Source organism: Oryza glaberrima, chromosome 6 (genome assembly GCF_000147395.1).
Source record: "Oryza glaberrima chromosome 6, OglaRS2, whole genome shotgun sequence".
NCBI classification, from domain to species: domain Eukaryota; kingdom Viridiplantae; phylum Streptophyta; class Magnoliopsida; order Poales; family Poaceae; genus Oryza; species Oryza glaberrima.
In genome coordinates this window covers 17,521,115-17,547,928 of record NC_068331.1, presented here as the reverse complement: position 1 = coordinate 17,547,928, position 26,814 = coordinate 17,521,115, and the positions used below count along the sequence as shown (strand labels likewise).

The window sequence follows — 26,814 nt, the reverse complement described above, 5'->3', positions numbered from 1 at the left end:
TTGGTGGCACTGTGTGTGAGAGATTTGATGTGAATATGTTGGATCGTGACAGCTTAAGCATGAGAGAAAAAGAAAACGATTTAGTAAAGTGTACCGTTCGAACGGTATCAGGTGCTGTAGCCGTCCTTGAACCAAAACGCCTTTTTAACTTGTGCGACCGGTGTTTCGGGATTTTGGGTTCGTCCTCCTCGTACATCACGTTGTGACAGCGCATTTGCCTGCCCTGGGGGTGGGGACAAAACGCATATGATCCAGCTAGTCTCGACTCAGCTCGCGTGTGGCGTGACCGCGTGAGGCGAGGCGATAGATCGCTCACCGACCGGAATCAAAACTGAACCCAAATTTGGAAAACCCAACCCCGTAGGGCCCACTCTATTCCAGCCCAAGAACCACAAAAAAAGAAAAAAAGGAAAACCACAAGAGAATTAGAATTTTCCTCCTCCCTTCCCTTCCTCTCGCCGAACCAACGCGGAAGAAGGAGCTCGCCCGCCGGCTAGGGTTTGCCGCACACCCGCCGCCGAGCAGCCAGCACCGGAGTGTTGGGAGGGGAGGCTCGCCCGCCGCCGCCGCCATGCCGCAGTCGGTGCTCGTCGACCGCGCGACGAGCGAGTCGCTCATCGGGCCCGACTGGTCCCTCAACCTCGAGATCTGCGACATCCTCAACCACGACCCCTCGTGAGCGTCTCCTCCTCCCCTCCTCTCTTCAGTTTCCGCGTATAATTTTTTGGTTGAGCGGCCGCCGCGCTGGTGGGCGGCGGCGGGGGTGCGAGTTGGTCGGTCGCGCGGCCCATTGCTTGGGCGGGTGGTTCCCCGCGCCGCGAATTTTAGTGCTTGCTGGTCTTGCAGTCGTTTCTACTGTAGTTTGTTGTGGGAAATAATGGAATGGTAGTGGGTGGCTGACTGGCTGCGATGTACTGGTTTTCGCTGCCGGGGAATTGAAAGTTGAGGTTTCAGACAAAGATGGTGTGGCTCGATGCGCGTGCGAGCAATGGGGGGATTTTTGGGCTAGTAATTGAGGGATTTTTTTTTTTTTTTTTTTTGCAATGACGGGGAAAGGGAGAAAGTGAAGCGGGCAGCTTTCTACCCTCGCTATATCACTATTATAGGTTGTGTGTATTTAGTGAGTTGGTCATCTTTCTGCTCTCGCGGTACCACTAGTATAGGTGATATTTGGGTTCCATGGATGGACTGATGGCGAATTTGCATCCTACCTTGCAAATATGACACTTTACACCCTTAAACAGGTCAGGTGGTATAATCTGTCATCAAAAAATAAATTAAGTTACAGTGAGTCAGTTACTAACACTCTTAACAACCATTGTAAAACGAGAAGAAAAATGAATGTGAAATTTCAGTGGTTGTAAAGTTTAAGTCACAGGTAAGGGATAATAGCTGGGAGAGGTTATTTAAGATTTGTGCAGACTTGCCATTTGTTTCCTTTGATATCATACAATTGGTACTCTTGACCTGCTGGTGAATTTTGCACTTAAGTTTATTCTTCAGGAACTAATATACAATGAGTAAACGTGTTGATTTTCTCTCTAGCACCGCCAAAGGTGTTAGACGAATCATGATGTTATCTGCTTCCATCTTTATTGTGCTTTTATTTTAATTGGTGTGTTGCTCTTCTTTTTGTTAGATTGCTTCCTGATAACATTCTTCAATTATATCGTATGGTGTTGTCACTTCTAGTATATTTACTCATACTTCAATATTCACGTAGCCAAGCCAAAGATGTAGTGAAGTCTATCAAGAAACGCATTGGGCACAAGAACTCAAAGATCCAGCTTCTCGCACTAACAGTAAGTGTCATTCTGTATATTTGGTTTTTCATTGAATAAACGTCAACCATCAATTGTCAATTTGCCATTGACATAGGATAGGATCCTGCATTGTGGTGTTCCCGCACATAATGATAGCGCCAGATGGTATTAAAGTTTTATCATTACATGGTGTGATTTGATCTATTACATAATGATTATACACATTTCATCAAAACGACATGGTTCTGTATTGGTTTTCAGTTAGTTTAGTTGGCTAACTTAAAAATCATCATTCCACCACAATTATGTTGGATCCCTATTGGCTGTTATAATCAGGTTTCAGTCAATTCTGTCTCTTGCCAGTGACCATAAATTGGTTACCAACAAAAACCAGTTAAATCTTGGATAATTTTGTACCTACAGCATTTGAATTGAAAATTGAACATGAGATGGTTACCAAAATAAAACATATAATAACTGTTTGATGGGTGTTACAGCAGTTGCTTCATATGTTGGATTGATTGAATGTAAATTGCTTATGTACACTACATGCAATGGATTCTGTACAGCCACACACTAGCAACACTGTGAGCAAAGGAATCTGAACCATTGATGTCATCAAGGCACACGCACAGTCAACAATGCATGCCTCTACTCCCTCTGTATTTTCTGTGCGCGCATTCACATATACAGAGTCCATGTTTCTGTACCATAACATAATAAAATGCATAGTGCATGTCTTGCAATTTTCATTGATTCCCTCATTTATCTGCTGTTATTCTTTGGCACACATATACCATGTAGTTGTAACCAGATATAGCAATGTGATAGATTGAGCAATATACAGTGCAGTAATGCAATAATGCATATTATCTCTTGCCTAGTTATTCCATAAAATCTAACATATCCAGTTTGTTTTTATGTTAACATGGGATTGTTACGGCTGGTAATGATTCCATCTTGTTCCCAGTGGCCAGTGGTAAATTGAGCTCTGGTTATAACAGCTTAGACCTCGTTTTAAATGGATGAACAGGCCAAATTATCTGATTAGCTGGGGTGCTTAAATATTACTTTAGGAGGTACCATGATTAGATATGCCAAGTTGATAGGATGGTCATGGTCCATCTTATGGAATTTTTTTTTAGGAAAACAGCTGGAGGATATTGGGGTATTAAGTAATGGGATTGTGTACATACATTGCATGTCCAGCAGGATTTGCTTGATCAAGATATGGAGTTGACAAGGAATAGTCCTAGAGGAGAGCATATAGGAATGCAACCTTTTTTTGCCCTTCCTTATAATGGGCAGTTTTACTGCATTTATCTTTTTTTACTGTGTTTATCTGTCGTGTCATATTTATATTATGAATTTTTGAATGTTTTGGTTGCTTTATAATTTAATTTAATGGCTTGTGGAAGGCTTTTACTTGAAAATGGGCACCCAAATAAGCATGTGGTGAATTATGGTGTTTATTTTGTCTTTTTTTTTCTAGTTGCTGGAGACGCTGATTAAAAATTGTGGAGACTTCGTTCATATGCACGTTGCTGAGAGGGATATACTCCATGAAATGGTGAAGATAGCTAAGAAAAAGGTCTGCTAACACTGTTTGATGTCCTTCCATGCTGAAAGATTAAGATATTGATTTATTGTTTTGTTTTCTAGCCTGATTATCATGTAAAAGAGAAGATACTAATTCTGATAGACACTTGGCAAGAAGCTTTTGGTGGTTCCCGTGCAAGATATCCGCAATATTATGTAGCATATCAAGAGCTCCTGGTACTATTTCTTGTGCTATTTACTTGCTATATTAACTATCCTATTCCTCACTATTATTTTTCATCTTCTGTAAAATTCCACGTCATGTAATACTATTCACAAAACGTAATAAGTACTTAACAGACCAAGCGGCATTTGTTCCACCTTTTATTCTTACTAAAAGACAGTAAGAAAATAAACAGAATGCTTTTTTTTTAAGCTGATTATTTGGAAATATCTTTTTGTTGCTATACAGCTGTCCAGAAATTATCTTAATTTCATAATTTGATTTGTCAGCGCGCTGGAGCTGTATTTCCTCAAAGACCAGACAGCTCTGTGCCAATCTATACTCCTCCACAGACTCAACCTCTACGGAATCTTCCTCCAGCTCTGCGTAATACTGAGCGTCAACAAGAAACACCTGAATCTTCTTCAACACCAGAAGTACCTACACTGAGGTAAATGGTTTTGAAAGCTGCTTTACCATGCAGCCATGGAATTAATATTGTTCATAACTAACATGGAAGTCGGGCTTTATCTTGTGATTTTAAGTTCAGGAAAAAAACTGAGGGTTATCGTATTATTTGTCTTTTCACCTTTTATGCTTTTTACTTGTTCCCTAAAAGTAAGTTTGGATGATTTAAACTAGGACTGAAGCACTTGTATAATTTCATTTCTGTTAAGATCAATTTGTGGGAGATTGATAGGATGCTACCTAACGAAACACCTATAACATTTTGTATGGATTTACGACAAAGTATGGATGTATAAAAAGATTAAGATCAATTGCATCCCTTTCCATATCTTGACTTCATTTACCTTCAAAAACTCAGAGCTTATCCTTTCCGTGGCCTTGTCAAGCAACTGCATGTAATTCCCTCTTTAATATTAAAGTTGCCTTTTCTAAGGAAGGTATAAATCACATTATCTTGTATCTACTCCCCACCAGTTTGACAGAAATCCAGAATGCACGTGGTGTCATGGATGTTCTTTCAGAGATGTTGAATGCTATTGATCCTGGCAACAGAGAGGTAATTTTCCTGTACATTGCAGTTCATATAATGTTCAGAAAGGTACTGCAGAGAAAAAAGATCCATTCCATTTCTAGTGTAGGATCTTTTTGATAAAATTGGATATTTTTGCTGCCAAGATGCTAAAATGTAATGAATACACAGGGTCTAAGACAGGAGGTTATTGTGGACCTTGTGGATCAATGTCGTTCTTACAAGCAGAGGGTGGTACAGCTTGTCAACTCAACCACGTAAGTTCCTTTTTTATGTCTTTGCCTTTCCAACCGTCATATGAATTGCAGGGAATCAGGTAGTGGGAAACATGACATACATATTTCTGACTTCCTTGTTTTATAATAAACAAAGCAGAACTTTGCTGCCAAGTTTGTTATCTTTCCCAAATTGTTCAATTATTTGAAGGCCATATGATGCTTCAAATCACCCTGCTAAAGACTGCCCATTGATTTTCTCAGAATTTTTTTTCTAAGTTTGTTATCATGCCCATTTTCTTCAATTATTTGAAGGCCATGTGATGCTTCAAGTTTCCCTGCTAATGCTGTCCATTTATTTTCTTTAATCCATTTGTCTAAATCAACTTGGGTTCGCTCTTTAAGCATTTTCTGGAAATATCACTAATCCTAACAAATTCCTAGTTTGTGAATAGCATGTAATTGACCTGTTAATCCTAATGTAGATTTTAGACATGTCTTAAAAAGCATCCTATTCCTGATGGCATTTCCAGATCACAAGTGGGTTTTAGTGTAGTGGATTTCTTCCTTGAATGTATGCATTCCTATACTTGGACCAGTAGGTCAGAGAATCAGATATAAGAGACAGTTGAACGATGATTCTGGGGGTGACCCACATCTCATAGCCAATCATGAGGGGAGGGGTGGACAAAAGCTAGTTAACAGAGCAGGAAATTCTTGTAAAAGTACCACTCTACCTTTATTTTGTTTCACACATTGGAAAAATACAGCAGCATGTTTTGAAAACCTGAGTAATAACTTCTTACTACACGTGCTTCAGTTACTAACCAAAATGTGATATAGTGCATTCTGTCTGATATCACCCTTCATTTAGTGGTGGTACCAATCTACCGTTCACCTGTTAGTCTCCTTTCTGTGCACAGTTGGTTGAAAACCTGGTACAATATTCGAAAGTAAATGCTAGGTTCCTTAAACTTGTTGGGTGCCATCCAGGAGCCAGCACCGCACACAACATGGAGGCCACCTGTGGCATGCGGTCTCACATGTATATGTTTGACCCAGGGTGCACAGGAGATACCTATGCACAAGACCCTCAAATCAGTCTCACTCTCACCCTGGCAGTTTTTAGGGGCTTATGCATGAATACCTCATCCAGGGGTCATGTACAGTGCATGTGAGACCTCATGCCTGGCAGTCTCCATTCTCCACATTGGCATGCCATGTTGGCTCCTGGAGGGCCTATGGGCATTTTGGACTTCTAGATGTATGTCAAACAAGATTATGGGTCTAAATATGCATTGTCAAAGTTCAGGTAACCTGGATGACACTTGACCGTAAGTTAAGGACGACTATTGTATTTTACTATGTGTTCTTAGAACTCTGTGAGAATTGATGTAATACAGGATACCTGTGGTTGAATTTTTTTTTTCCTTAAACTTCTTTTGACGACATTTTTTTAATCACCTTTTGAATTGCTGTCTTTCCATTGGCTTCATAGGAGTATGGAATGGTCCTCTTAAATTCTTTTTGTGCATTGAACTGTGACAGGGACGAGGAGCTGCTAAGCCAGGGTCTTTCATTGAATGATGATTTACAGCGTGTTCTTGCAAAACACGATGCAATTGCTGCAGGCATAGCAGTTCGTGTAGAAAAACCAAAATCAGTCCAGGCCCGAGGGGACAAGTCTCCATCAATCAAACCAGAAGGGGCAAAACAGCCAGATCAGAGGTGGTTACTTTTATCTCATAATCAAGCGTTTTGTTTCTATGAGCTTATGTTCAGTTCTTGGAAAATAATTCTTTATCTGTTTAGGGTTAAGTAACCTATGAAATAACGCCCAAATAATAGAGTAACACATCATTACTTGCTGACTTCTGTATACGTTGTGTACTTTTCAGGTCTTCTGAAGCTGCCAGTACCGTGACTCCATTTGAGCAATTAGCGCTTCCAGCACCTGCATCATCCAGCAGTTCCAAACCTCCTGTAGAACCAGCTGTTGGCCCTAGTATTGACCTACTTAGTGGTGATGACTACTTCAAGCCAGAACCTGTTAATTCCCAGGCCCTTGTTTCTGTAGGCAATCCACCTGCTGCTTCAGCCAACAATACCTTGGACCTGGTAGACATGTTTGCACAAAGCAATGTTGGCAACAACCCGAACCCTGCTGTCACCTCTTCTATGTTGAATTCAAATCCTAGTCTCTCTGAGCCACAGCTGTATCCCTCACAGCAGACTGTGCCACCACAACAGCCTTCTCCATACTCTAATGGGTTAACTTCAAATACAATGGCACCGTATGATCAACCCTCTGACATAAACGCCACAGGTTCATGGAATAGTCAATTTGCTCATGGAATGCTTCCTCCACAGCTTCCTCCACAACTTCCTCCACAGCAACCACCAAATTACGGTACTAACATTTCTTCTTAATGGGTTTCATGTATTAGATTTGTACTCCCTCCGTTTCAGGTTATAAGACTTTCTAGCATTGCCTATATTCATATAGATGTTTATGAATCTAGGCACACATATATGTCTAGATTCATTAACATATATATGAATGTGGGCAATGCTAGAAAGTCTTATAATATGAAATGGAGGAAGTAGCATTTACTGTTTTATTTCTATTAACTCAGAAAGCTCTAGTAGAGGCATTTTGCTAGATAAGGTATTTATGCACTAGCATTTTTGGAGAGCACATCATTATTGTAAATGTTCATATAGAACATGGTGAAACTTTTCATTTTATTTTTTTCTTGTAGCTTTGCCTTTTTATCTTTCCATGTATAAGTGGCTGCCATTATTTATGGATGTGCTGTGTCCCTTACAGGTCAAGGTCAAGATCAGAATGGTGATCTCCCACCACCACCCTGGGAAACTCAACCTGCAGAAAGTGATCAATTCCAGCCTGGGCAACCTCGTGGGCTAGCAATGCCATCAGGGCAAATTGGAGGCATTCAATCCCAACCTGTTCAAGTTCAGCCCGGGCAAGTTGCACCATCACAACCAATGCTGACCGGGCAACCCACAGGAATGCAGTTTCAGCAAGGGTTTGGGGATCAGCTTGGGGCTCAACAAACACAACCCTTGCACGCACAATATGGTGGAATGTATCCTACAATGCAAGGTAACCAATCAGCTGGCATGTATCCCCAGCAGATGGCTGGAGATTTCTACCAGCAACAGATGTATGGTGGTCAGATGGCTGGTTATGGATACGGTCAGCAGTCTGGAGGATACTATGCTCCAAACGCTGCGTATGGGTATGGCGGTGCAAACGAGCTTTCTCAGGGAATGAATGGCCTTGCAGTGCAAGATAACAGTTTGTATGGAACTTCTGCATCCTCTTCCTTCCAGCAGCCAATGAGGCCATCCAGACCCGAGGATTCCCTCTTTGGTGATCTTGTTAGCATTGCTAAAACAAAGCCTAGCAAAACTGCAGCTAATAAGGCTGGTGGCTTGTAAAGATGAGTGGATGCTTATTAACACTTGTGGCCGCGGAGATAGCTTTTCCTCATAGTACATAAGTTCTTTGAATTTTTTCTCTATTGGAAAGTAGTAGGTGAGCGTTATAGATTCTGAAATTCATAGCGAGTGCGGTTCAGTAAATTTTTCTCTGTCAACTTGCAAGCAATTATAGTGTGTTTGCTTCTTGCAAGCTCTTAATTTCCTGCGCCATCAGGAGTTTTCTGTCGTCTGTAAACCTTGGTAAGAAAAAACCATTGAACATTCTTTAATGTTTCCTGTAAAGAATTGATATCGTCAAGTATTATACTGGTAGCTACAATCTTGTTCACAGATTTAGAAGATTTTTGAGGCAGAACAGGGCGTACATGTTAGGCCCTTCACCTTTTGTTGCAGGTTCCGGGAGGTAGGCTAGACGCAGGAGCGTTGGGCTTGTCTGTCAAACAAGATGCACGCCTTGAGCTGAATGACCTTCAAAACCGGGAAGGGAAACCCAGGCGATCAGGATCAGGGCTTTTCTTTTTTTTTTTTAATGCATTTGTTATGCTTCATGCCAATTGGCAAACGTGGACCTCATCTAAATAGGAATGCCTATGTTAATAGGATAAAACCCCAAAAAGGAAAATCCACACTCGAACTACCAGAATGCCTATGTTAATAGGATAAAACCATCATTCCAATTTGTAGCTTCGACTTCAATTCCCAAAAGATGAAACTTGTCCTCTCAAAGACAAAGCCTAATGAGCGAACATACGTGAGATGGACATGTCATGAACACGTTCTGTTCCGATAGTGTAATGACAATCGCCAAGTTAGGGTTAGAGAGGGAAAAGTGAGGAATCAGGTTTAGAGGGATGTCCTGGGAGGAGGCGGACTGGCGGTGGGCGGTTAACAAGGGTGGCAAGACATTGTCGGCAACACCATTGGGGCCATGGGGTTAGCAGCAAGTGGGGGCAAAGCTAGATGAAAGGCAGCAGGAGGAGGCCGACCAGGCGGGGCTTTACTGGCACATTGATACCTTCCTACGCCGGCATGATCGGGCAGTGGCGGCGAGGGAGTTTCTCTGGCCTCCGTCGCGAAAGCCAGAGGGGGCTCGTCGAAGGTTGAAAGAGAGGCTTAGCAGAGGAAGCTAGACATCGCTCAGCTTCAACTCCCGGTCGCGCACACGGATGAGTGGACAGAAAGAACGAGATAAGCTGAAGAGAAAGGTTGTTTAAGGTGAAGAGAGGATCGCTGCGCCAGCTGGGACGCGTTCGAGGTAGACGTGTTAGCAGCCATACCAGCCTACCAGAGACGTGTACAGAGCCTGATTGCCAACTTTCAGACATTTAATTAAAAAAAACAAATCTAATGATGACCTATCCTAACGAGAAGTCTGGTTTCTTGCTGGTAACAACTGTTACAAGCACAAAATACCTGAACCAAATCGATTTGGCAACATCGCCATCTCAATGCTTTTGTATGCAGACACACTGGAGCTTCACGTCAAGAAGAGCATACTGAAGTGCATTCTCACTTGTTACCAAGCCTCCTAACGCTAAAAGTTAGCAGCTTACAGCGATGTAGAGATCATAAGCACCAAAATTCTTGATATCACTTCCAGCAGTGAGCTAATTGGTGCAATCAAAATGAAAGAAAATTCTTATCAAATGCTCACATTTGCTCAAGGATGCTCAAGGATCCTCCAGAATCATTTAAATCAAATGCACATGTCTAAAATGAGCATCGGCAACATAACCAATAGCATGGACATGTGAAACTGAATGTAGCAGCACCCAAAAAAGCGATGCCTTTTAATGGTTAAACAGTTTATGGCTTCTTGTAAGCTCTTCTATGGTTTGTGCTAAAAGGCATCAATAGTTTCAAAAAGCTTCTGAACCAAGTTACAATGGCTAGGGCAGGAAAAGTATGTTGTCATAAAGGCATAGAATTCCCTGCAAAACACGATAAGGAGCTTATGTCAGAAAATACTGCTGTAGCTTCACATGGTGTTCAATACAAAAGATCCATGTTCACGAACAATGCTCCAACAATAGTGACATTCACACAATTCATGAAACAAAAAAACTAAAGAGAGATGGAGTTCTATCCTGATAGGGCTCTAGGTTCCTAACGAATTTTGGCATATGGTAAAAACCGAAAACATCCCTATGATTTTGTTTGACACAAACATAAAAGAAAGATGCCACAGTAGTTTGAAATCAACAGATATAACAGATATGAATTAATGAATTAACACCAGATAGGAGGTAATCCCTCCTATTCCAAAGTCATTGTCCTCTCAACTCTTTCCTAAATGTTAAGTCATTTGGAACTTCTAGGCACTTCTGCAACTGTTTTTCCTCGTTTACCATTGCTAAATGAATGCTAGCACTCTCACCAATAGATGGTTTATCTTTTCCAATGCAATACAAATAAAGGGCAACTAAGTATAGCTTTTTCCTTAATTTGTCTGCATAGTCTAAAGCAACTTACATTTGGAATCAGAGTAGTAGTAGATAGGAAAGGTAATGAATGGATTTGAAGAAAAATTGTGTGAAAACTTACAGTCTGTAAGGAAAAATATGACAAACAGAAAAATGGTCATAGATATATGTTAAAAAAGAATTCATCATACACTGTTACCTTCCAGTGGCACTTAGAACGTAAAACATATGATAACATAAGTCATTCCTACATCTATCTCTAAAATAAAATGCATGTGATTAAAGAAATATAATATTTTCACATCCCAAATTTCACACGTCTAAGTGAATGGCCTACTTTTGGTTCCTCAATTTAACATTGTCTTGGGTATTAAGGTGCAAAGGGTGTTTGCAAGCATGTGCATATAGTTTGAAAAATGACACATTGATTTAATTATTTCACATGTGATTTAGATTTTATTGAGATATACCAGATATTGGTTGCAGTAACCATAATATTTCATTTTGGACAACTAAGGGTCAACTAGTAAAAACATATGGATCTAAGCTAATAGGTCAAATTTGTTGTAATGTGAAATGTAAGCAAACAAATTGTACATGGGTAAGAAAAGTGTAAAGGAATAATTTATACACATATAAACACCAAATATTTGGTTGTAACTTACTCCCTCCGTACTCACAAAGTAAGTCGTTTAGGACAACGTTTAAGTCAAACCTTGGAAACATAAATCATGAATAACTCTCAAGTTGTTGAGTTTAAAAATGTAAAAATTATATGAATAGATTTGTCTTGAAAAATACTTTCATAAAAGTATACATATATCACTTTTCAATAAATATTTTTATAGAAACAAGAAGTCAGAGTAATGTTTTGGAGACCGTGTTGCTGTCCTAAACGACTTCCTTTATGAGTATGGAGGGAGTATAAGTCAACATAAAAAATTTCTCCTGTCTATACAAATGTTCTCATACTCGACTATTCCATTTAGATTCGAAAGCTAGAAAGATCAGATAAAAAATCCCAGATCAAACAAAACTAATCTGATGAGTCCATAGTTTAAAGAGAACACTGACTACATGCATATTTGCAGCAAAACATTAGGTTAAAACGAATAGAAGATGCTCTTATCTATCTGTCATAGAACAAATCTGTCACATGTCATTAGCAAGGCTATTAAAAAAACATAAAAACAATCTAATAAAGAGCTGTTGAATCCAAAAATATAACTATCCCTTCAATAAAAGAAACAAAATGCAGGTGTCCTATTAATCAAATATTCACCTCCTGAGTAAGGCGTGGGTGAGTCGCCTTACCGCCTTTACAATCATGATACAATCTCAAGAGCGATAACTATGCAAGATGCAAATTAACGTTCCTAGGTCTAAGGAAAGTACCATCGTCATTTATACTTCAATAATAGCAACAGGAGCTAATGATCTATTGTCACAGGGGATCCAATCACAAGCCAAATTAAAGGAGGCTTGTCGCCAAGCAGCGTTTTCTCATAGTCTAGCCATTGCATTGAGCTTTGCACATCCCAAAGTATAACTCATGGAGCTTGCACAACTGGATTCCAGCAAGACCAAAACAAAACAACAAAAAAAAATCGGGGGAAAGAACCGCACCTTGAGGGACGATGCCCCAGCTCTGGGACTCGGGCGAGATGGCCGACCGGAGCCTGGCCGACGCGACGGCGCTGTGGAGCGGCATCACGGACAACAAGCCCCCGCACACCGAGGGTAACCTGTCCACCCCACAACCGGAGCAATGTGAGCGGAGAAGGGAGGGACCGAAGCAGGGAGCGGGGGAGGAGGAGGAGGAGGAGAGTTAACCTGTGGAGGGAGGAGGCGCGGCGCGAGGAGGCGGCGAGGAGGGGAGAGGGAGGAGCGGCGAGGGTGCGGCGGAGGGAGGAGGAGACGGCGCGGGCTAAAACCCTAGATCGGATCACCATGGGCGACGCCGCCATTCCGTCTCGCGGCGATGGAGGTTCCCAGGATAACAAGACGACAGAAGTGCTGCCTTCACTAGTAGTAGTGGTTTGGGGCTTTTCGCCCACGCATACGGGCACCGGATCAAATCTAATGTTTTTTCTTTTCTAAAAAAACTGATTTGTTGATTTGTTTTTTTAACGATTTTGCTATACAAAATTTTTCCACTATAAATACAGTATAATTGTTTTTTTCTAGAATTATATAGTACAACGCACGCACATTCACCCCTATAAACGCATGCACACTCACCCCTATGAACGCACGCACGCAAAACCTACCCTATGAGCATTTTTGAAGACTGGGCCGGTAAATCCTAGGGATTGACGAAGTCACCACAAACGCCTCGCTGTCAAAAGAGCATGTAGCCTAGTGGTTACAAGTGTATCAGTAACACCTTAGCTCCGTGAGTTTTTCATTTTTCAGGATTTAAATACAGTATAATTATAATATAATTATATTGTACTAACTCTATTTTTTAATAGTTAAATTTTTAACGTATCATTCCCCTTATTCAATTTTTTTAACAAATATAAAAGAATTAAGTCACGATTGAAGAAAACATTTGATGATAACTTACAATAAAATAAATGATAATTACCCTTTTTAATAACATAAATGATCAAACGTGTCTAAAAAGCCTCAAAAAGTTAATGATATCACATAACTATAATATCTTGTATTTAACTTTCACATTATTCTGTAATATAACTTGTATTTAACTTTCACATTATTCTAAATAGTTAGATTTACTTTAAGATTTATGCAAGTTGGGTAGATAAAAATCATAGTGCATGTATGAATGATGAGATTTGATCATGCAACCTCCGTAGCTCTGTTTCACGAAAGGAGAATGTTACCGTGGAATTTTTAAAAGTTACGTATAAATTATAAATTATATTATATATAGCTAATGTAATCACACTATGATTACACTACATTTACATTTGATAATTTTTTTGGAGGAATTTTATTGACAAATGTATAGCCAGTCTCTTTTTTAATATATCCTATCATGTGATAACACGATGAGTCTCCTCTGCAATACTGCTCTCTAACGTGTATCATTGACATGTGACCATTACATATATCAGCCACTTAAAGAACAATACGGCAGATAATTTGTTTCCGTGATATTGATGGGACAAAAGAATGCACACAAAGTAAGATAAACATCTTTTTTTCTTAAATACTAAAGTTAAGAATGTTATGTTTATATATATATTTAAGACACAATACACATCTTTATAGGTTTGTAAATAGTTTCCAAAAAGACAAGTAATCAAACCGTGGAAGTGAATAGTGCCCTATTTGTTATTTCAAAACGATGGGACTAATTCATATTAAATTTAGAATAGGGGAATTATGTTCTTTGCCCCTATTTTTAGTTACAGTTTGTGATTCTCCCCTCTCTATTTGTTTAGGATTGTGCCCTTGTTTTTTTTTTAACGAAGCAAGTGTTTGTGCCTAGTTTGGATGGTATTGGTATGGATTAGCAATTGTGCACTTGCATCACACACAGGCAGTGGTCGACGGGAGACGATTTGGGCATCCCCATCGATCTTCTTGGCAACTGACGAAGGGGAGAAGGGTCGGCGCGCGCAGCAGGAGAGGAGCGCGGCGGTGGCTCCCGGTCGCTCCTACCCCCGCTCCCTCGCGAGCTTGCCGGTGGCGTCGAGCTCCCGATTCACCCGCGTAACACACTCCTGTGCCAACGAGATCACACGAGCTAGTTCTCGGCGATGACTTCCTGCAGAGAGGATGGGTGATGATGGTGCAGCGCGTCGGCTTTTATAGCCGCGGCAAGGGAGGACGAGGATAGCGTCGGACCACGGGGCCTCCCAGCTTCCTCCGCTAACTAGTCGTGCTCGGTGACGTCGCCGACACTAATGTACATCTCCTCTCCGCCGGCCACCAGTCTTCTCCCCACTCGTCTTTTCCAGTGAGCGCTGCCGCCACTAGTGAGGGCCACCGCCAGTCGCCGCGCGCCTTCGGTTCTCCCCATCGCCGGTCGGCAAGAAGGGGAGGACTAGAGGAAGAGAGGTGGAGAGAGGGTAAGTAGTCACTTACACATGGAGCCCACGCTAACTTAGCTGTCACATCGGACAAAACCGAGGATAAAAACCGTATAAGAATCTATAACGATCTAGTTTTGTAAGTTGAGGAATAACATATATCTGTTTTTTTTTAATTTAGGGACAATTTCTTAACTATTCGACAAGACAAGGGACCTTATATGTATGAATATAGGCGTTATAAAATATGCAGCCGTAAATTATGACAAAGTCAGTCCGTTCGCGACCCAACCGGCTTAACCGGCTGGCCTCGGCTACTCGGCCCAATATCCCCGCCGGCCCACCAATCTGGCCAACAACTCAGTCCCTAACGCCGCCGCCAATCTCGCCGCCTCCGCCCTGAGCCCCGGCAGCTTTGTTTTGGCCTCTCCGTCGCCGGCGGCCATCCTCGCTTCTTGGCAGCTCGCGCGACGCGCCGGACCAGCCGACTCGGCCTCCCTCCAGGTTCCACGTATGTGATTCATTCTTCTGAAGTTTTTCAGTTCGGGAATTCAGCCCTTATCCGACTATGTAATTCCGAATGCATCGAAGTATATAAATGCTAGCTTAGCTTAGGGGAACTGAGGTGGATAGTTAGTTCCTCCATTCCATGTGTAATCGTTCTGAGCCGTGGATTACTGGAAAAATCTGTGTGTATTTCTATTTTCTGTGCTGATTTATGCATTGTTGGATGAGTGTGTTTTTTATGGGCTTGTGAACTGTTGCAAACTGCAGGCCTTGAGGTTATTTTCTGCCAATGCCAGCATCAACTATGTGCTCATTGCCACAAACTGTCGTTGCCTCTGCTGCAACCGCGCAATTCACAGGTAACTAATCTCTTTCTGAGGTCCAGCATTTTGCGTGATAATCTAATTAGGCTCAGCAATTAGCATTTAGACGGCTTTTTTTTTGTTGATTCCTCGCTTAACGCTCCCACTAGTAAAAGAAAAATGTAAGTGATACATTGAGATTCACATAAGCACATATTTTATTATCTAAAAAGAAAACATAAGCACACATTTTATATGTTGGTTACTGATATCTCTATGAGTATGAACATTGGACAAATGAAAAGGATATTTGTTTATTTTATATTTTGAGTTGAAAATTAGTTTTGCATTTAGTTTGGATTACAATAAAAAGTTAGTAGTCAAAGTTATGGGTTTGAGATAATGTCAACATCCTAAACATCATTTATATGTGACAGCAGGATGAGGTCAATTGTTTAAATTTTCAAGTAGCCGATTAGTTGTATTTATATCCGAATTGTTTTTAGTTGATGATATGTGTTGATGCCTTTATTTTGGGTGTCAATAATATATTGAGTTTCCTCAATCATCATGCAGATATTATAGTTGATAATGTTTGTTATCGTCTTTATTTTCAAAATGGTCCAATATAAATCCCTCATTTGATTTCACTATAACTATACATATAAAATTTGTGCCTGTTGTGCATTTATATTTTCTTTTAAATTCTGTGTACTTTGTGTATTTCTTTAGAGGCATGCAATTGTTCAATACTTGAAATATGGATAGAACACCTAATCAGGGGCTGACCTTCCCTTGTGGCAAGTGGTGGCATGTCATACCTAACTTCTGGCGTGAACAACCCCTGAAAATAGACACTGAATGTTCCATTAGTTGTGGCTACGAGGGAGGCAAGGGGCAAACGAGCTTGGCTATAAAAATGTCATTTGATTGCCTGACACACCTAGGCAGAGCAGTTGCTAGTTCGGGGGCCTCCTGTGGGCAGAGGAGACATGGCTACGATGGTCCAATGAGAGATTAGCAGAGTGCTGGCATCAAGCCAATCAGTTTCTTCATTTTTCTTTGTTTGTGCACTTTATGGTTAAACTGCTAATCTATTTGTACAAGCTAGCACTGATCAATGACAATGCTATTGGCTGCATCTGTTGGATTATTGCTTGAGGAATTGACCAAAAAGTGTCATAACTGATTTTGAGACAGTAGCAGCAAATATTTGGAGAATATATTGGAACATTGGATGATCCATTGTACACAACTTCACTTATAATGATTTATCCCAACAGTATCAATTCTCTTGTTCTAATAAGAGATCAGCTATTTCTATACTTTTTAATTACTTTAATTGGGCATTTGGATGTGCACACTGTCTTTTTTACATGAGAACAGCATTAACGTTTTGCCGTGTCAATATTTTTGGAAACAGCATGCTACAGCATACCAACATATTGTGTGTCGGTATTGCTATGTCCAACAAGTCTGCCGGTATTCATATGTCTAACAAGTCCACCATACCGATAATTTTGTGCTGTGTCCGCCACTGCACCTAATCAGTTGGGATTGGGTGAATGAACTTTTGGTTTCTGATCCTGGATAAAACTGGCAGCATTTTTTTTGTGCAGATTCTGCCAGTAGTGTCAGTTTGTCCTTGTATATGGTTTGTGAATTTTGAATTTGTAACCTAATACCACTTGCTACTGACAGTATGTCACTATATATTTTTTTACTTACATATAGTAGTACTGCAATTGTAGCATAGCTATGAGATATTCCCTGTTAGCACTTTACACTGATAATAGAAGTTTATCAATTAGAAAAGTTTTTTCACTTAAGTGTATTGCAGAAATTAATTCATGTCGTTTTGATGCAGAAAGATGCAATGACTTGCCTATGCCATGTTCACAAATTCTGAGGGCTAAAGTCAATTCCCTATCATTTTCAAGGAAGGTGCCCACTAAACCAACATTGCATGTATGCTTTCTTTTACTCAGTAGCTGTGTTTCTTTAGTCCAATGAAATGCTTCATTAACTTGTTCTGTGGAAGAGTGCTCTGTGAATTGACATATTGACAAAGTACAATAATTTATCAAACAAGACATTTCCTATCATACTTACAAACTGTGTATCTTATCCTTTTGCATTTGCACATAGTATATCCCATGCCACTGCTGCTATGTTGGCAATTGCACACAACCTGGAAGGTTCTACAGATATCTACTAAATGCATAGATCTCAGAAAATTCAGAACAGAATGCATCAGAATATACTCATTACGTCTTCCTGATGTTACCTTGTTATAGTATGATTAAGTTGATTGTATAAGCCATCAAAAGTTCAGTATGCGGTGATACTATGATTGTTTTACATTGTACTCCTTCAGATAATTGTGAGGGCAGAGTTACATTGTTACTGGCAAATTTGAAATAGCAATATGGAGATAAATATGAGTTTTAGAATGAGACAGATCCATTTTTCAACATTAGCTTTTAGTAAAAGATTATATAGCATCTAATGAATGTGCATTTGTTTGTTATGTGCCTTATGGATATAATTAAAAAATGTAAAAATATAGTACTCCCTCTGTCCCATAATATAAGGGATTTTAAGTTTTTGCTTGCACTGTTTAACCACTCGTCTTATTCAAAAAATTTGTGCAAATATAAAAAACGAAAAGTTGTGCTTAAAGTACTTTGGATAATAAAGTAAGTCAAAAAAAATAAATAATAATTCTAATTTTTTTTGAATAAGACGAGTGATCAAACAGTGCAAGCAAAAACTCAAAATCTATTATATTATGGGACGGAGGGAGTACTGAGCTAGTCAACGGTTATGCACTCCAGCTTTAGGCAGAAGAAAAAATCAGTCAAATTTAGACAGATCCTTCTGCTATAAACAGATGTGAAAATCACAGTCAAACTCAGTAGTTCCATGTTGCTACTTAGACTAAAAGAGGAGGTGCCTTCTTTATTTTTTGACTATGACCAAACACGATGATGCATTAATGTAGCTGCAGTTATTTCCTTGTTGAACTTTGAATTGAGGAAGCAATCCATTTTGTTCTCTTGTGAGTTATGATCACTAAGCATGAATTCTACCTTTAATTAACATATTGACTTCAGAATTTAAGATGCCATGCGACTCAAACCCAAAGCACACAACGGAAATCTGCGACTGCAACCATCCAACGCTCTGATCCCAAAGGTAAAAAAAGTTCTGGATGCATTACCTCAATTGAATCTACTGATGGTGTGCTAACTTATGTAAACATGTATTTGATCTCATATGGCTCATCTATGGATTTCAGGGAAACTTAAAGGTCCTAAACTTGATGATGGAAGTGGAGGCTTCCCACCATTCCGCTTTGGTAAAGGCGGTGGAGGTGGCGGAGGTGGCGGTGGGGGCAGTAACTACTTCGGCGGGTTCCTCCTGTTCACCTGCGTTTTGCTTATGGATTACTTGAAGGAATTCGAGAAGAACTTGCTTTTGCAAAGGCATCGTATAGGAGATGAAGCAACCCTTGGCCTTGCACAATAATTTTCGTCATCATTAGTTGCTGGTGTTTGATGTAAATTACTTGATCAATTGCTGATGGTTGCCATCAAGCATGTTCGTGATTCACCATGTGTTGTTACATCAGAGATCAGACTAGCTTCCATTAACTCTACAAGAAATTGCCGTTATCTGCACCAGAAATTACATATTCAGGCTATTATTTATTGGCTGATAATAACACTCAATTTCCCTCCTCCTTGGATATATTTTATTGGCTGAGATATTTATATCACAAAAATATCACCAAGATGGTGATATGTATCAATATACTCCCTTTGTTTTTTAATAGATGACGCCGTTAACTTTTCGATACACGTTTGACCATTTGTCTTATTCAAAAATTTTGTGCAAATGCATAAAATATAAATCATGCTTGAAGTACTTTTACTGATAAAACAACTCAACAAAATAATTACAAATTTTTTTAATAAGACCATTGGTCAAACGTATATCCAAGTCAACGGTGTTATCTATTAAAAAAACAGATGTGATATCATACAATAAATTTCTGAACAACAGACTAGAGAAATCATATAAGTAAAGAAATTGCGTGTTAAATTAATTACACAATCAGAGGGGAAAAATTGTTGCCTGCTCTGCTTTACACCTCATGAATGGCTGATGCTACATTGCCGATTGCCTGAAATGGCAACAAAAAAATTACATAATTTTTTTAATAAGCTGATTGGTCAAACGTATATCAAAATCAATAGTCATCTATTAAAAAAACAGAGGTGGTATCATATAATATATTTCTGAACAGACTAGAGAAATCATATAAATAAAGAAATTGTGTGTTAAATTAATTACACAATCAGAGGGGAAAAATTGTTGCCTGCTCTGCTTTACACCTCATGAATGGCTGATGCTACATTGCCGGTTGCCTGAAATGGCAACAAGGACTACACTATTCCATATGTACACCGTGGTGTGCTTTTTGTGCTACAGACTTTTGACATGAAACAGGCTAAAAATCTACATCAACTAGCTTGACCACCGCAATTCGATGCTGATGGACTTGCTTTAGGACTTTCAGGGCCATCAGGAACTTTGAGTTTTTCTTTTTCCACAGCATTTAGTGGGGGTAAAATTGTGGCTGATTCATCATGTTTTCGAGTATCCAACTGCATTGCCGCCTCTGATGACCTGTTGGCTTCTGCTATCCCAGTAAAGCAACCATTGAAAATTAAAGAAACAAACAATAAAAAAAGTTAGTGCTGCAATAAGCAACAACTCATTTCGCATATATAAATGAATATTTGAATAAAAGCTATAGCATTTTAGAATATCCATGCAGCTAAACAATGTTGTGTCAACAAATCAATTTTAAATCTTCGTAATGTGGTAGTATCACAAATATTTCACTGAGGTTCTATAGGAATTGGGCTAGGAACTTATGAATTACTCCCTCTTTCCCAAATTGATCATCATATAATGGAATTCAAAATTTCTCAAATTGATGATTATATAACCGCATGGACACGGATTTCATTAGAATACAATTAATGCAGCATGGGAGAATGTGTGCATGCTAAGGTGTAATTGGCATGGTGTTTTAAACGATGAATGCATTGTGGAAGAATGTGTGCATGGTGTCTTGATTGATGTGATTTAAATTGTCCTTGGTAATGCATAAACTTATATGATGATCAATTTGGGAAGGAGGGAGTAATCAACTTCAAAATCTCCACAAGAAGGCTAACAAGAGTTGTTTTTTTTGGAACCACTATATATATCCTAGATATGATCTAACTTGTGTATAGTTCTAACCACATTGCTGAAATTTAAATTTTCTGAATTTAACTCACCATGTTAACTTTCCTATACAAATACGACAATTCCTGCTACTTCCAATAGGTTAACTTGAAAACTAAGTGCACTAGCAGGGGTTTATTCACTTGCACAATAACCAACTCTAGTGAGCTCAATATGTCAAATCACCCTCTGTCAATTTATCAACATCGTTTAAGGGATAGAAATATCTTAGCAAATTCCGTACCATTTATTTTTCCACGTGTGATGACTGTCCGGAGGTAGTCTCGAAACCCTGTCAACACTGCTTTTTCTTGCTGAGCATTTAGTTCTGAAGTGTCTTGATCACGCAATGCCACTGGAAATGAAATTCTATAATCCGTTCCAAATGTACTACCTTGCTCATCACACATCAATGCTTGTGTTCCTGGAGAGGCTGGCCTAGAATCCTCTAGGCTGTTACAGCAAGGACCAAAATCACCTCCATTTTGCTGATCCATATTGGTTGCACCATCAGAATCTGTGTGGATTTCCCTTTCTACTTCCATCTCCCCTTTGTTTTCTGCAAAATCGAAAATATTTTTTTAATAAAAATACAGTAACAGTACTCCATCAGCATTTGGTGCTCAAACTATATAAATAAATTAATGTATACTAAAGTTTGCACCAAATTGATAGTTTGCAATGGACACGCAACTTAATGAGACAAAGCTATCTTCTGTAGGCACATAATTTTCAAATTGAAAATAGCAAACAGAATGTCTATTGACACACTCATACTAATTGTATTGCAAAACACTCATGCAAGACATATTCCATTTTTCTTATTAATAGTTTATAAAAATATATGCAGGCATCTGGAGTCCTCCATCCATGTTCAGTTAACATTTTGACCAGCCAAGTAACATGCAACTAAAAACACAGGAAGGATAATGTCTTTCTGATCACCGAGGTAGTCCACCTTTCCATCATGAATGTATTTTTCTTATATGATGCTTCGACTATGACTTGGTCAAACTTTTGAAACTTAACCATCAATAGTTCTCAAAATATTTAGTTTGAAAACATAGAAATCATATGGGTAGATTATTTTTTTCATTATATGTACTTTTGCAATATTATATTATTTAGGCATTATCGTTATATTCTAATAGAAAATAGTGGTCAAAATTGCGCACCATAGACCGAATAAAGTTAACAGCCTCATATATTTAAATACAGAGTAATTTATCTATTTTGCATGTTCATTCATGGAAGTTCTGAAATTAGATCAGTTAAAGGAGAACAATAAAATCGTGTACCAGCTGTCATCAGGAATGCGTCTGCCGCCTTTCTGCATACAATCACCAAATGCTTGGCTAGACCAGTAGCATCCGTAGGGCTGATAGTGTTTGCTAACGCAGACCTAAAAAATATTTGATAAGTAAACAAAATAAGTATCAAGGTACACAACTGCAGCAATTTCTGTTAACAAGCATGTCCAGGAAGTAGTGCCTATATTTGTTAGCATGCAGCCAAACTGTTCAAATTTTGGCTACTGACATAGGTAAACGAACATTTTCTTAATATTAATATATTCAATACAGCAAATCAGAATACTTCCATGATGATATATTTTTGCAGTATGTTATTATCATGCTTCAAATTAGTAGTCCAAATGATATTTTTAAGATCAGTTGATTTCCAAACATGTTTTCATGAACAGATAAAATCAACGCTTCAGTATTTTAACATTAACTGTGTGGCTAGTAGAACCTCTAGATGGCAAAACCATAAGAAGTTGATGCCAAAGGGGTACTTTTTTTAAAATCACAAGCCTTGTGAGTTGCCATTCCTGACCACTTGATGACTTGAACACAGGAGGTCAGTGCCACAAAGAAGCTGAGATGGTGCTGGCCATCCTTTCTTTATAATCCTTTGGCCATCAATTTATTCTGGATATAATTTGGCTATGGAGTTCATATCTGTTTTGTTCGGTTTATCTAGTACAACAATCCAACATGGTTTTACTTACCTATAGACCACGTTAGATCTACTCTGGTAGTTACTATAACACCCTTCGAGTCCAGTCGAAGAAGTAATTTCTGAAGAGTCCACATGGTTAGCCTGTAGAAAACAAGAAACAGTTACGATTCCAGGAAATTCACAGCTAAAGTTACACAAAATCATAGCAGCGTGAAGTTGATGAACAGCCAACTATGTTTTGAGTTTAAAGAACTATCCAGAAGCAAAACTATACTACCGAGAAACAAAATGTGTTACACTATACCAGAATTTAATCTAACAGGTTATTTATCATGGAACCAGCCCAAGTGGACAATACCTCTTGAAACTGTGTTTGCATCGTGCTTCCTTCACCATTTAGTTTCTGATAAAGATGATCTTCCGGAGGCCTTTTCCTACGCACTGGAGAATATCTATACCCTGAGGATCCAATTGCACCATTCAAAGCAACATTGGCAGCATGTTGAATGTTATTTCGATCTGATGAGTTGTCCCCTTGAGTTATAAGCCGTAGCTCCTCGCTTCCTTCAAAATTCTTGCAATCCTGGCATTTACAATTCTTGGAGCAAAGGATATTTGCTTGAAAGCATTCACAGTACTTCTTGAGACATCCTGACTTCTTGCAATGGCAACCTTTATTATGCTTTGGAAGTGAGGCTGGTGCTCCAGCATCATCCTGGTGTGCAGTTAAGATTAATCAAATGCATAAAAATATCACATGAAGAGAATGTTGTATATAAATCTACCAAACAAAATGAGTTTGAAAATTCAAAAGAAACACTAAGCAAAATATAACTGGTTTAACATGGTGGGCAGTGCAGAAGAGTTTAGTTTATAAACAACATAGATTGCAAAATAAAAAATGTGAGCTATTAGCCATTTGGTCTATAGTGGTTGATACCATGAAATCTTTCTATTAGTCACCTACACACATTCTAGAATGTGCAGGAACTGATCAAATAGTTTGCTACAATTGAGGAACAAGTATAATACGCTGTGCAGAGAGTCCTAAACAAGATCAGCGAGTCCTTCAGCAATCATTTTGTAAATAAACTACTGTTTAGTGTAAAAAATGTGCAAAAGCAAGATTTCAGATTACATGGTATGATATATTTCAAGTCATTCCATTTATTAAAAAACTAAATTTCACTTGATAAAGCAAAAGTGGAATTTTTAACTATAGGCTGTTGCTGTTATGTATCTCTGGTTCAATGTGTGGTGTTTCTAGATACAGATAGAACGTTCATTTTCTGCAAACTATTGGTCAAATGCGGAAATTCCGTCCAGGACTTGCAAACTTATAGATGACCATTTTATTATTAGTTTAGTTTTGTTTAATAGGTAATATTAATTGACTAGCTTTTATTATTAGCATAGAAACACATAAATATAAATATTATTGCATCAAATGATATGTTTTAATGCAACCGATGAGATGTTTAGTTGCTACATAGCTTTTCCTTTTCCAATTATTTTTGCCAGCCTGGCAAGAAAGGCTGTAGATGAAAATTTATTGAGGTTACAAAAGAGGCTAGCAGCCATTATAGGGCTATTCGTGAGATTCTAGCTTCATCTTAGAAGGTTCAGAAAGCAGACTGTCCTCGTACACTTGCTCTAGGATTTCTTCCAACTTATAGCTGGCTTCATTAGCATCATCTTGTAGGGTACATAATAAATATGAAAGCAGAAATGTAGAACTAATATGTTGTATAAGTTTTATTACCTACTTTATCTAACTTAGAGGGTATCTACTGTTGTGTGTAAGCTATTCCCCTATTGGATGTTGCAAAAATACATGATGCACATTAACATTCTATTAGAGGAAAGCATGTAGTACCTTTCTAAGATTAAGTGCATTTGAACCATTTTCAATCTTAGGTTGGAAGGCTTTTGGATTCCGTTGCTTCGTACTGTTAATGGCCTCCTGCCTAGCACTTTCATTCCCAACATAGTTTCCACATTGTTTACAATGGCAGCCATCACAATAAAGACCTGCTGCAAAACACTCGCAGTACCTAACAGATAAAACACCGTTAGTGATCTATTCACATGATGAACTGTTTGAAAATAAATGACCTTATTTTATACATTAAACCAGATCCATCAACTCACCCTATGAAACAAGAAACCTTGAATATATGATAGTATAAACCAAAGAGATAAATCTGCAATTTTTGTTTCAAAATGATATATTAAAATTTTATTGATATTCTTACTACCAAAGCATGAGATACTTTTTATAATTCAAATTAACCAAGGACTCTAAAGCACCATTTTGGATCAGAAGGCGCTGGCTACTTGGGCATGGCACAAGCCCGGGGCTAGCTTTATTAGAAAGTGCACATATAATGGATCTTACCCATACAATTGATCTATTTGTCCAGTAAAAAGGTCAAGGATGCTGGAGCAAGCTCTAACATTAATTGATCGTGATAATCAACTTAATTTTTATTCAAACAGAAGTCATTGAAATTAATCTTGACGCAATGACAACATTCTTTCCATGCTATTAACCTACATGTTTTCTTTTCAATATTTCATAGGAATGGCTAAGTAAACTTTCATGTGCTAGTAACTCACAGCTTTAGACATTGTGAATTTTTGCAATTACAATGTTTCTTTCTCTTTGTTGAAGGAGTACTCTTAATTTCAGCCACCGGCTTCCTGAAAGAAAACAAAAGGAACATCAGTAAATGGAGTTGTTTAAAAATGTAATATTGTGCTTGCTCTTGTTATCTCCAAACAGGAGGTAACATGACATATGAATCAAGAAATAAAATGGTTTTCACAAGCAACTAGTATACCATGGAAGTTCATTTCCAGTAAATTTGGAGAATATACATATGTCTCTATTGTAGCATAGTGAGATTTTCTCCATATGCACTTTGAGGTGTAAGAGCCACAAAGATAACTCTGTACAACAAAGACCCATGCTCTCAAAATGAAATGCAGTAGATAACTAGATATAGCGGTAGCAAATACATCAAGGTGAATGACATATAGCATACTTACACTGACATTCATAGGAATTCAAATTTGAAAATGCTGAAACATCTAACAGCACTAAAAACAGAACAGCGAGACCATGATAATAGTACATGACAAACTCGATAGTAACAAGCAAAGCACTGTCAAGAAGTAATGCGTCTAATCCTACACTTCCACAGGACTATCTAGTCCCTCCCAAAAAAGAAACTATCTGATTTTGACCTCGATTCTTCTCCTCCTACTTGGGTTCCTACTATATTATATATATCTATGAAACCACATAAAAAAAACTTTTGAAAGAAGTTCACTAGACAGATAGATAAAACTCAAAGCTCCTCGATTGAGCTACCAACACAAGACAAATCGCAGCAAGTGGATTCAAAACTCAAAAAAACGAAACGAAATTTACTCACGGAGGGATGAAGGCCACTGGCCACGGCCTCGGCGTGGGCATCTGAGGCTGCACTGGGGCCGCCGGTTTCTGCTGCGGCTGCGGCTGCGGCGGTGTCGCCTTCGCCTCCGCTGCTGCTGCTGCAGGCGCGGGCGCCGCTGGCTCTGGCTCTGACTCCGGCTGCTGCGGCTGCTGTTGCATCTGCTTCTTCTCCATCATCAACCAAACCAAAATAGGTCACGAGGAAACCAAAAATCCACCAGCCGGGTTCACCGATTCAGCCACATGAACCACTCCGCCCGCCCCAAATACCGAATCTTTGAGCGGCCCTCGCCGGAATTGGCGCGGCTCCGGATCAAAGCAAGCCCCCAAGAACTCCTGGATGGCCTCTCCCAACTCGAAAAAAGAAAAAAGAAAAAGCAAACAAGGGGCAACAAAAAGGGAGGGACCGCCAGGCGGGAGGGGGGATCAAATCCAGCGAGTCGAATTCGGCGTGGGGATGGATGGGAGGAGGAGGTCGGAGAAGCGGAATCGGAGAGGAAAATTTGCGCCTTTTTTTTGGATTTGGGAGGAGAAAAGAAGAAGCTGATGGGCGAACGCAGGGAGGTTTGGTTTGGTCTGTGTCTTCCAAGTTTTTGAATCTCCCCAGTGTTTATATTCCCCTCTGTTTCCTTTTTTATCCACCTCTT

At 39.2% G+C, this 26,814-nt stretch overlaps 4 protein-coding genes across 5 annotated transcripts; 2 read left to right on the top strand and 2 right to left on the bottom strand.

Moving 5' to 3' along the window:
- Positions 1 to 405: 405 nt before the first annotated feature.
- LOC127776292 (TOM1-like protein 9) lies at positions 406 to 8,517 on the top strand. The gene is made up of 10 exons (XM_052302652.1): positions 406 to 675; positions 1,724 to 1,802; positions 3,256 to 3,354; positions 3,426 to 3,539; positions 3,816 to 3,976; positions 4,468 to 4,549; positions 4,694 to 4,779; positions 6,286 to 6,465; positions 6,636 to 7,147; positions 7,568 to 8,517. Exons 1-10 carry the CDS (start codon positions 572 to 574, stop codon positions 8,200 to 8,202), a joined length of 2,052 nt encoding a protein of 683 aa, XP_052158612.1. The 5' UTR covers positions 406 to 571; the 3' UTR covers positions 8,203 to 8,517.
- Positions 8,518 to 9,816: 1,299 nt separating this feature from the next.
- Positions 9,817 to 12,652, bottom strand: LOC127776293 (uncharacterized). Its single transcript, XM_052302653.1, has 3 exons — positions 12,462 to 12,652; positions 12,255 to 12,373; positions 9,817 to 10,136 (listed from the first exon to the last, which is right to left on the bottom strand). Exons 1-3 carry the CDS (start codon positions 12,593 to 12,595, stop codon positions 10,117 to 10,119), a joined length of 273 nt encoding a protein of 90 aa, XP_052158613.1. The 5' UTR covers positions 12,596 to 12,652; the 3' UTR covers positions 9,817 to 10,116.
- Positions 12,653 to 14,957: 2,305 nt separating this feature from the next.
- Positions 14,958 to 19,194, top strand: LOC127777180 (protein FERTILITY RESTORER RF2, mitochondrial-like). 2 transcript variants are annotated; one of them, XM_052303721.1, is made up of 5 exons: positions 14,958 to 15,143; positions 15,407 to 15,498; positions 17,309 to 17,385; positions 18,558 to 18,639; positions 18,743 to 19,194. In XM_052303721.1, the coding sequence occupies exons 2-5, from the start codon at positions 15,429 to 15,431 to the stop codon at positions 18,970 to 18,972; spliced, it is 459 nt and encodes a 152-aa protein (XP_052159681.1). In that variant the 5' UTR covers positions 14,958 to 15,143; positions 15,407 to 15,428; the 3' UTR covers positions 18,973 to 19,194. The 2 variants fall into 2 exon arrangements, with proteins under 2 accessions (XP_052159681.1, XP_052159680.1); XM_052303720.1 differs by having other exon boundaries at positions 14,961 to 15,143; positions 17,309 to 17,409.
- Positions 19,195 to 19,292: 98 nt separating this feature from the next.
- On the bottom strand, positions 19,293 to 26,740 carry LOC127777179 (protein tesmin/TSO1-like CXC 7). Its single transcript, XM_052303719.1, has 8 exons — positions 26,148 to 26,740; positions 25,327 to 25,410; positions 24,584 to 24,761; positions 23,066 to 23,422; positions 22,757 to 22,848; positions 22,044 to 22,147; positions 20,990 to 21,304; positions 19,293 to 20,146 (listed from the first exon to the last, which is right to left on the bottom strand). The coding sequence occupies exons 1-8, from the start codon at positions 26,342 to 26,344 to the stop codon at positions 19,971 to 19,973; spliced, it is 1,503 nt and encodes a 500-aa protein (XP_052159679.1). The 5' UTR covers positions 26,345 to 26,740; the 3' UTR covers positions 19,293 to 19,970.
- Positions 26,741 to 26,814: the final 74 nt, after the last annotated feature.

What these genes read in the sequence shown, in the direction of transcription:
- LOC127776292 (XM_052302652.1), top strand. Translation starts at nt 572, where the DNA reads ATGCCGCAGTCGGTGCTCGTCGACCGCGCGACGAGCGAGTCGCTCATC. An exon ending in ATCCTCAACCACGACCCCTC is followed by an intron (nt 676 to 1,723) that starts GTGAGCGTCTCC and finishes ATATTCACGTAG; the next exon opens with CCAAGCCAAAGATGTAGTGA. An exon ending in CCAGAAGTACCTACACTGAG is followed by an intron (nt 3,977 to 4,467) that starts GTAAATGGTTTT and finishes ACTCCCCACCAG; the next exon opens with TTTGACAGAAATCCAGAATG.
- LOC127776293 (XM_052302653.1), bottom strand. Translation starts at nt 12,595, where the DNA reads ATGGCGGCGTCGCCCATGGTGATCCGATCTAGGGTTTTAGCCCGCGCC. An exon ending in CGCGCCTCCTCCCTCCACAG is followed by an intron (nt 12,374 to 12,461) that starts GTTAACTCTCCT and finishes TGGGGTGGACAG; the next exon opens with GTTACCCTCGGTGTGCGGGG. An exon ending in CTGGGGCATCGTCCCTCAAG is followed by an intron (nt 10,137 to 12,254) that starts GTGCGGTTCTTT and finishes CGTGTTTTGCAG; the next exon opens with GGAATTCTATGCCTTTATGA.
- LOC127777180 (XM_052303720.1), top strand. Translation starts at nt 15,429, where the DNA reads ATGCCAGCATCAACTATGTGCTCATTGCCACAAACTGTCGTTGCCTCT. An exon ending in CCACTAAACCAACATTGCAT is followed by an intron (nt 17,410 to 18,557) that starts GTATGCTTTCTT and finishes TATTGACTTCAG; the next exon opens with AATTTAAGATGCCATGCGAC. An exon ending in CCAACGCTCTGATCCCAAAG is followed by an intron (nt 18,640 to 18,742) that starts GTAAAAAAAGTT and finishes TATGGATTTCAG; the next exon opens with GGAAACTTAAAGGTCCTAAA.
- LOC127777179 (XM_052303719.1), bottom strand. Translation starts at nt 26,344, where the DNA reads ATGATGGAGAAGAAGCAGATGCAACAGCAGCCGCAGCAGCCGGAGTCA. An exon ending in AATTCACAATGTCTAAAGCT is followed by an intron (nt 24,762 to 25,326) that starts GTGAGTTACTAG and finishes TTTATCTGTTAG; the next exon opens with GTACTGCGAGTGTTTTGCAG. An exon ending in TGCAAACACAGTTTCAAGAG is followed by an intron (nt 22,849 to 23,065) that starts GTATTGTCCACT and finishes TGTTTTCTACAG; the next exon opens with GCTAACCATGTGGACTCTTC.